Raw genomic sequence first — 10039 nt, 5'->3', positions numbered from 1 at the left:
TTTTGATCGTATTTTCTTCGTTATAATCCCGATTCGAGCTCACAACATGTCTACAGACTCATTTCATCGCGCTCTACGCAACGGTATAAGTGAAATTTTCAAATTCTTCTCCGGTCAAAAAAAGTCAACTTTTATTTAATAGTTTATTCTAGGGGCAAAATTGTCCTTTCTTCTTAATAAATTAATAATTAAATATTAATTAAGGATCGGGTCATTACAAAAGTAGAAGTAGAGTCTATTGGTATTGTTAAGTTAGAGTGGTCATCTGGTTTTATTTTAGTCTTGAAAATTGTTCTTTATGTACCTTCAATGAGAAGGAATTTACTTTCAATTTCAAAGCTTGTTAAGGATGGTTTTTCTTATATTGGTGATGAAGAAAGTATTGGTATTTTTCATAAAAATTAGTTTGATAAATTACTTGGTTATGCTTTTCTTAATGGTGACTTGTGGCAGCTTCAGTGTACTTATTTTCATGAATGTTTCCATATTATTGATTCTATTTCTAAGAGAATGCTCAATAATGACTGATCTTCTATGATTTGGCATAGAAGATTAGGGCATATATCAAAGGATAGAATGGAACAGTTAATGAAAAGACAGATATTGCCAAATTTGGATTTCAGTGATTTTGAAACTTATATTGATTGTTTTAAAGACAACCACAAGCACAAAGAAAATAAACTCAACTAGAAGCAGTAACTTGTTAGAGATAACACATACAGATATTTGTGGTTCATTTCCAACAAGGACAATATGTGGGAATTTCTATTTTATTCTCTTTATAGATGATTTTTCTAGATATTCATATTTGTACTTCATTTCTGAAAACTCACAAGTTTTAAACTGTTTCAAAGTTGAAAATTAGAAGTTAAGATCATATCATCGTGGAGAATATTTTGGCAGGCATACAGAGGCTGAACAACAAAAAGGTGAGATCGTGGTGGAGAATATTCAGTCAGTTATACACAAGCTTTATAGAACTTTCGTTGTCCTTTATAGTTGACTACCCTATCTTGGTACATTGCACAATGAACTTACGGGTTTGGAGTTTTGTTTGGTGTTGTGTAAGTATGATAAAAAATACTTTTGGTCACTATAGTTACGGTTGAAATTATTTTTAGTCACTGTGATTCCAATTTTCCCATTTTTAGTCAATTTCAGTTAGTAATGCATAAGTTTTATAGAACTTTTATCATCCATTATAGTTTTTTAGTTGACTGCCCCTATTTTGGTACACTACATTGAGGCGTTTTGATTATTAAATTGGAAGATGTTTTGGAGTACATAATTGGATATTTTTTTATGGGTGCTGATTTCCCACTTTCCTTTTGTCCACTTACATTCCTTTTTTTTTTTATAATCAATTTTGTTCTTTTTTGTTCTCTCTCTTTTCTATTATACCCTTACTTTGCATTAATTTCTTTTTACTTCACTTTTATATTATTTCGTTTTCTTTATACTTTATTTTCCTACTCGTGCAATCCATTTTCAATATTTTTTTTATTGGTTAAGAAATAATTAACATTGTTGAAAATGGAGTGCAAGTGGGAAAATTAAGTATAAATTAAGTATCCTAGTCTTGTATAAGTATATGATCATGATGAGTTAGGATTTCACGGTGCATGTTTATTGTTTGTCTATTTCATGATTATTGTGATTTTATTGATTGTCTATTGCCTGTTTATTGATGGTGTTGTTGGCGTGACTTGTGGATATTGACTTACTTTCCTTGCACACCAAGAATTCCTATTATAATTGTAATTGATTTACTTTAATTCCTGATTTCCTACTGTAAATAGATTTAGGAATTTATTATTTACTTGCCCATTCAGGTTTCGTTGTATTATAAATATGACCTCCTACAAGGAGAAGAATACACAGAAAATTCCCACAAACAAATATTCTCTCATAGTTTTTCATATTTTAGCATGGTATCAGAGCGGCGATCTTGGAATTGCTGACTCTAGTTTCAAAACCCCGCCGCCGCTATGAGGGTTGATGATTTTTTCAACCCTCATGGAGGTAGCACCACTGACTCCTTCTCTCATTCTCAACCAACCATCGTTGAGTTGAGTGCCCAGATGGCTCCGCCCATACAGATGCAGACTTTGACCCCGAACCCGATCCAGAATCAGGATCCTTTTATGACGACGACGACCCTGACCCCGACTCCGAAGACGACCCCGACCCCGACTATGACGACGACGACCCTGACCCCGACTCCGAAGACGACCCCGACCCCTACTCCGATAATGACCCCAACCTCGACTTTGTCTATGATTCAGACCCCGATCCCGACTTCGACTCCGACTCCGACTCCGGCCCCAACTCAGGCCCAGATTCCGATCCAAATTCCTACTCAACCTGTATCCTATGCTTCTTCCGCTGCACAGATTATGACTTCTAGACTAACGACCCCGACACATGGACCAAATTGCGCATATTGTGGTGATCCGAGACACACTTGTGAGACTTGTTTTACATCGCATGGCTACCCCGATTGGTGGGCTACTCTTACAGATCGAGGACAATGCCATATGACCAGTACTGGTACTGGTTATGGATTCCATACTTCCGATAAGATTGATTCCAAGAGCTGGATAATTGATTCTGGTGCAACTGATCATATGACGTTTGATCCTGATGATTTTCTGAATACTACACAACCTCGACGAACCTGTATTGCAAATGCCAATGGTGTTACTTATCCTGTGACAGGGGCTGGCACTGTTGCACTCTCATCCTCTCTCACACTGTCTAATACTTTACTTGTTCCATCTTTATCCACTAAATTGTTGTCAGTTAGTCAGCTTACTGAACAATTGAATTGTTGTGTACTCATTTACCCGAGTTTTTGTTTGCTTCAGGATATTCACACTAAGGAGATTCTTGGTCGTGGTACTAAGAGAGGGGGGCTATATTATGTCGATGACTTCAGTCCCGGCGTGGCTAACAGTGTGACACATCCTTTTGATAGCAAACAAAAGCAAATCTGGTTGTGGCATCGTCGATTGGGACATCCGTCTTTTAGTTATATGAAGCATCTTATACCAGATTTATTCTCAGGTTTCAAAGACTCCGACTTCACATGTGATACTTGTATTTTGGCCAAGAGTCACCGTGTGCCCTACCCGTTGAGTACGAACAAGTGTACTACTCCATTTACATTAATTCACTCTGATGTCTGGGGACCTTCGCCAATCACTGCTCCTTCTGGTGTTCGATGGTTTGTCACATTCATCGATGATTGTACACGGATGACATGGCTTTATTTGCTGAAGAATAAAAACGAGGTGTTTTCCCGTTTTCAGTCCTTCCACAAACAGATGAAAACTCAATTTAATGCTCAAATCCAGATTCTTCGCTCAGACAATGGTGGAGAATTTGTCAATCATGACTTTCAGACTTACTTCCAACAACATGGAATTATCCATGAGACGACTTGTCCTCAGACACCGCAACAAAATGGTGTTGCTGAACGAAAGAATCGACATCTTCTTGAAACCGCCCGAGCACTTCTGATTGGCGCTCATGTTCCTCGCCATCACTGGGATGATGCTATTGTCACTGCAGTTCACCTGATCAACCGCATGCCTTCTGGTGTATTGACCTTTAAAACTCCTTTGCAGGTGCTTGCGCAACACAGACCTCTGCCCTCTGTTTTGGTACTCACACCCCGAATCTTTGGATGCGTTGCTTTCGTTCATCTTCACAAAAATCAACGTAGCAAACTTGATCCCTGTGCGCTTCGTTGTGTTTTTGTGGGTTATGCCACTCATCAGAAAGGTTACCGTTGTTATCACCCTCCTACCCAACGAACCTATGTCACTTTGGATGTGACTTTTCTGGAATCTGAGCTGTTCTTTCATGACCCATCATCCAATTCTGCGCTTCAAGGGGAGATACAAAGTGAAGCACAGAATTGGAGCAACTTGGCAAACAAAGAAATCCTCCCATGTACAGAAATGATTGATCATCCCGAGTCTGGAGCACGAGATTACTCTCTGTTGAAAAGTGACCAATCGCCCATTCATAGCGATCACTTGCCTGACCCACCTGATCCATGTGAAGATATTTCTGATCCGAGTCCCACACCTACAGACAATACAGAACAACAAGATGAAGACCCCCCTTCTAACTCAACAGTACCAACAGACCAATCTCCTGAGAATATCCTTGAGGTAACTACTCCTACTAGACTTGTGCATTTAGATGATAAAACTATTGGATATCAATTACCTTTCAGGCAAAATCGTGGGAAGCCACCAAACCGTTATTCACCGGATATTGGCAAGACATCCAAGTATCCAATTGCAAATCATGTATCCACTGAGAAGCTGTCTGAACCACTCAAGGCTTTTGTGCATCAGTTGTCTGCTATCCATATTCCAACCAAGGTCTCTGAAGCATTGAAAGATCCTAAGTGGGTCCAAGCTATAAAAGAGGAGATGAAAGCTCTTGAGAAAAATCAGACTTGGACATTAGAGACTATACCACGAGGAAAAAAGACTATCGGATGTAGATGGGTGTTTACTATAAAACACAATGCAGATGGATCTATCGAGCGATACAAGGCAAGACTTGTGGCAAAAGGGTACACACAGACCTATGGTATAGACTATGAAGAAACTTTTGCACCAGTTGCAAAGTTAAACACCGTCAGAGTCTTATTGTCCCTTGCAGCTAATTTGGATTGGCCACTACACCAGTTTGATGTAAAGAATGCTTTTCTACATGGTGAACTCACAGAGGAGGTGTACATGGACATTCCTCCTGGATATAATACTACTCAGACTGGAACAGTTTGCAGGTTACGAAAAGCATTGTATGGATTGAAACAGTCACCACGTGCATGGTTTGGACGGTTCACCATGGCAATGAAGAACAATGGTTTCAAACAGTGCAACTCAGATCATACTCTGTTCTTGAAACATCAAAAAGGGAAGGTAACAGCATTAATAATCTATGTTGATGATATGATTATTACTGGGAATGATAAACAGGAAATATCACAGCTACAAGACTATCTGGCTACGGAGTTTGAGATGAAGGATCTAGGTGGACTCAAGTATTTCTTGGGAATTGAGGTGGCTCGATCGCAGCAAGGCATATTTCTCTCTCAAAGGAAATATGTCTTAGACTTGTTGACAGACACAGGAATGCTAGATTGTAAACCTGCGGACACTCCTATTGTTCAGAATCATCATCTTGGAGAATATCCGGATCAAGTTCCAACTAACAAAGAAAGATACCAAAGGTTAGTGGGAAGATTGATCTATTTGTCACATACTCGACCAGACATTGCTTATGCGGTGAGCGTTGTCAGTCAATTTATGCACTCTCCAAGTGAAGACCACATGAATGCAGTTCTTCGGATACTTAGATATTTGAAGTCTGCACCTGGAAAAGGACTTATGTTCTCAAAGCATGGTCATCTAAATATTGATGGTTATTCAGATGCAGATTGGGCAGGTAATGTAACAGATAGAAAATCCACATCGGGTTACTTCACATTCGTGGGAGGTAATTTGGTGACATGGAGGAGCAAGAAACAGAATGTAGTAGCTTTATCCAGTGCAGAAGCCGAGTTCAGAGGCATGACTAAAGGGATTTGTGAACTTCTTTGGTTAAGAAAGTTGCTTATTGAACTCGGGTATAAACCTACATCCACAATGAATCTCTTTTGTGACAACAAGGCTGCTATAGCCATTGCACAGAATCCGGTTCAGCATGATCGTACTAAACATGTTGAGGTGGATCGACACTTCATCAAACAGAAGCTTGAGGCTAAAGTGTTTCAGTTTCCTTTTGTGAAATCCGAGGATCAATTGGCGGATATTTTAACAAAGGCGATTTCCAGTAAAGCATTCCACAATTCACTGGATCAGTTGGGCATTGGCGACATCTATGCACCAACGTGAGGGGGAGTGTTGGCGTGACTTGTGGATATTGACTTACTTTCCTTGCACACCAAGAATTCCTATTATAATTGTAATTGATTTACTTTAATTCCTGATTTCCTACTGTAAATAGATTTAGGAATTTATTATTTACTTGCCCATTCAGGTTTCGTTGTATTATAAATATGACCTCCTACAAGGAGAAGAATACACAGAAAATTCCCACAAACAAATATTCTCTCATAGTTTTTCATATTTTAGCAGGTGTATTTCCTTTTTATTGCCTATCTGTTATATAGTTGGGAGTATGGAGTTTTTGCATTGCTTTCGTATTGTTGTCGTATTGCGTCCCTATTGCAATTATATTGCTGTCGTATCACCTTTTTTCTGAAGTTTGTCTTGGGAATAAAATTATATAGTTGGGAGTATAGAGTTTTTGTATTGCCTTCTTATTGTCGTTGTATTGCCTCCGGATTGCTATTCTATCGTCATCATATCATCTTTTTTTCCAAGTCTTTCTTGGAATTTTTTTGCTGGTTTCCAACAAAAACTTAAAGTTGATCAATGTCAACCATTTCAAGAACAAATATCACAAATTGGGTTTGGTGCTTGTGGTGGCTAATGGTGTGGATGGGGAAGATGGGTCTTTGGACCCATGAAAAGAATCACATGGAGAATTGGGAATTAGGGCTGGGAATTAGTGAGAGAGAAGAGATGCAGAATTGGGGTTTCATCTCAGATAGAGCATAACAGAGAAAAGAAGAAAGCAATTTGGGGTCGTATTTCAGAGGAAGCAGAGAAGAAGAAGAAGAAGAAGAAGAAAGCAGAATTTAGAGAGACAGAGAGAGCATATACCAATTTTACACAACAAGAAAGTGATTAAAAAAAAAAAAAAAAAAGGTGATGCGGAACCAATAGGGAGCTTTTATAGAGGGTGTTTTTGAATGTGTTTCAAAAAGAAGGCATTGTCGAATAAAACATTGGAAATGGGGACAGAGCCGCCTATTTCACAATTTTTTTCTCAATGACTAATTGAATTTTTGTGTCAAACCCAGTGACCAAAAAAGTATCTAATACATTTTCTTATAGGTGCTGATTTTCCACTCCCCTTTTGTCCACTCACATTTCCTTTTATTTTTTAATCAATTTTGTTCTTCCTCTTTTCCATTATACCCTTACCTTGCATTAATTTCTTTTTACTTCACTTTTACAATTTTTTTTTTATACTTCATTTTCCTACTTGCACTCCATTTTCAATATATATTTTTTTATCGATTAAGAAATAATTAACATTGTTGAAAATAGAGTGCAAGTGGGAAAATTAGGTATAAAGAAAAAGAAATAATATAAAAGTACAGTAAAAAGAAATTAATGATGGGTAAGGGTAGATTAGGAAAGAGAAAGAAAAAAAATTTGATTAAAAAAATAAATAAATAAAAGGGAGTGTAAGTGAACAAAAGGGGAATGAGAAAATCAACTCCCTTTTTCATATGGAAAAATAGGTCCTAAAATTTTAGAAAACCATGAAAAAGAAAAGAAAGTGATTTAATCTGAAGAAAAATCATGAAGTTATTAATAGGAAAATCAAATCTTAGAGAAATTCCAAATTTGAGAGCTCATGTAGCATAATTAGGCCAACCAATACTCTTTTATATTTTGTTTTATGTAATCCCCTACATACATATTCATGAGATAGTAAGAAAATCACATAGCAAAATATGGATTAATTGACAACTAAAATCTAAAGTTGAAGATGGGTGGTGGTGATGGGCTGAAAAATGGAGTCAGATTCCAAAGCAGCTGCTAATTCAGGCCATAAGATAGAAGACACGGTCCATGAGCCATCCCCCTTCGCACTTGACCTTTGGTTCATGTAAGCCACTCCAATCCTTTCTATTGTGGAACAAACAGTCCCAAGCACTGGGCTCCCAAACCCAAAGTCCAGCTCAGCAACTGGAAACTTTCTTCCCGATGACAAAACAAGTGCCGGTCCTCCTTGTCCCAACACAACTTTGGACAGCATAAGCCCAGGCCTATGGCACTCAATCCAGTCAATCAAGTCCAGAAAATGCTCCTCATTTGTTACCTTCGAAATTGCCTCACCAACAATACTAGCCACATCTGATATTGAACCTTGCTTCAAATCCCCCACACTTGCCTCTCCAAAAGCCAAAGACAAAACATTCCCAATGTAATTTGACATGGGATTTATCTGGTTTTCTTTCTTATGCATCCTAGACCGTCCATCTACTAACCAACCCATCTTGCACATTCCATGGGATTTTGTATCAATGGCAGTAACCATAGTTTTCCATATATAAGCTGAGACTGCCTCAATTTTTGTTCTCCTCTTACCATTTCTTGATGCAAGACTCTGCAGATGTTTAATGCTCGAATCTTCGATGTAATAAAGGCGCTTAATCAAGGTTTTGGCTGTTGGGATATTCATGATCTCTTCCATGGTGCACTTGACAAAACTTTGGTCCAAGGAAGAGTGATAGCTAGGAGGGCAGCGTGCACGAAGGTGCAGATTTCTCCGGTGATCCGGCACACATGAAACGGGCTTCTTTCGCGCTATTTCGGACCATGAGAGAAGAAAGTTACCAAAGCTAGTGGCATCCCCAAGTGCATGGTCAAAAGTGAACGTAATTGAAACGCCTCCACATGTATATAACGTGACTTGAATTTGAAAAGGGAAGTCGGGGCTGATGGAGGCCAGCTTATTGCTTTTAAGAGATTGATCAAGATCGTAGAAATTTAGTTCTTTCAAAGGAATGTTGGCATGAGCTTCCACAACTAGGACACCGGAGTTGTCACACATGATTTCGGGCTCGTTCGTATGCTGGTTTGGAACGATTCGACCGGCGAATGGGTAGTAAGAGTTGAGAGTACTGGCAAGGGAGGTATTGAGGGACTCAATGATGGAGGAGAAGTCGGTGGCAGCATGAAGATCATGTGGTTTGTTGGGATAGAAATAGAAGTATGAGACTGGAAACCGGCCAGAGAGCAAGTCAAGGTTTGAGAGACTCAGGATATGAGGGTGATCCACCATTGGATTTGTAGGTTTGACAATAAATTTTGTGGTGAAATTCACCTCAAAATGAGCCTCTGATCCCATTACAAAATATTTTAGCTGGGTTGCTTTTGAAACAACTCTATTTCTTTTTCCTCTGTCTCTCTCTCTCTCTCTCTCTCTCTCTCTCTCTCTCTATGGCAATGAATAAATCCCTCCTCATCAGCATATTTATAGCTTGTAATGGAGACAAGCATGACTCAATGTTGCTAGGATACTACCAAAAGATCCATCAACATAACCTATATATAATACGTAAGGGGCTATAAGTATTTTAGAAATAACAAAATAACCGAAGTTGACACAGGTTTACTGTTTTATTTTTCTTTTTTACATACAATAAAGATTTAAACTAAAGATCTACCATTTTCCCACCCTATATATTATTATATGACTTGTTTTGTTTTCATTAACTTTCTTCCGCACTTGAATGAATTTCCATGGAACAATTTTCCCCTTATATCACTTATATGAAATAGAATGAAAATATATATATATTTATTGGAGTTGGTGTTAATGTACGTATGATATTATAGATTGTGGTTAAGTTTATTAAGCAGCTGACATGCACAAGCTTAAAAGAGGCAAAATCGAGTTTTTGAAATTTTGAGTTTTAGTGTTCGTTTTGAGCCCATAATGTTATGTTTTGAAGTATTTAAAGTACTTTGTTATGTCGAGAGCAGGTACCACAATGATGACCTCCTTCTTCCCCCTGCTTGACACTTAGGTTCGAAACTCAATGGATTTCTTTCCTCTCAACGTAACCAAAAAAAAAAAAGTACTTTGTTACGTTAGAAGCACTTTGTGGCTAGAGGTAAGTCGAATTCCGAGTTGGGATTAATCCCACCCTTCGGGTGTGGGGACCCCTCGTGTTATTTATGATAAATAAATAAAAAAAGAGTATTTCAAGTAATCTTAGGGGTCGTTTTTTACGCTAGACTGTCTTGGCCTGGACTATGTTTAGGGATTGTTTTGGATTGGCTTGGCTTAGCTTAAGTTGAATAACACTTATCTTGCGTTTGGTATATGATTGGTTTGGACTAAATTTAAATATATTAAAATATTA

At 38.2% G+C, this 10039-nt stretch overlaps 1 protein-coding gene across 1 annotated transcript; it reads right to left on the bottom strand.

Annotated features, from left to right (window-relative positions):
• Nucleotides 7425-9128, bottom strand: LOC18776138 (anthranilate N-benzoyltransferase protein 1). The gene has a single exon (XM_007210091.2). It carries the CDS (start codon nucleotides 9016-9018, stop codon nucleotides 7642-7644), a length of 1377 nt encoding a protein of 458 aa, XP_007210153.1. The 5' UTR covers nucleotides 9019-9128; the 3' UTR covers nucleotides 7425-7641.

This window comes from Prunus persica, chromosome G5, assembly GCF_000346465.2.
Source record: "Prunus persica cultivar Lovell chromosome G5, Prunus_persica_NCBIv2, whole genome shotgun sequence".
In the NCBI taxonomy this organism is placed as follows: domain Eukaryota; kingdom Viridiplantae; phylum Streptophyta; class Magnoliopsida; order Rosales; family Rosaceae; genus Prunus; species Prunus persica.
Note: the sequence above shows the minus strand (reverse complement) of the source record. Positions and strands in the feature narration are given on the sequence as shown.

Excerpts from the sequence above, each read along its gene's own strand:
- LOC18776138 (XM_007210091.2), bottom strand. The coding sequence starts at position 9,018 with ATGGGATCAGAGGCTCATTTTGAGGTGAATTTCACCACAAAATTTATT.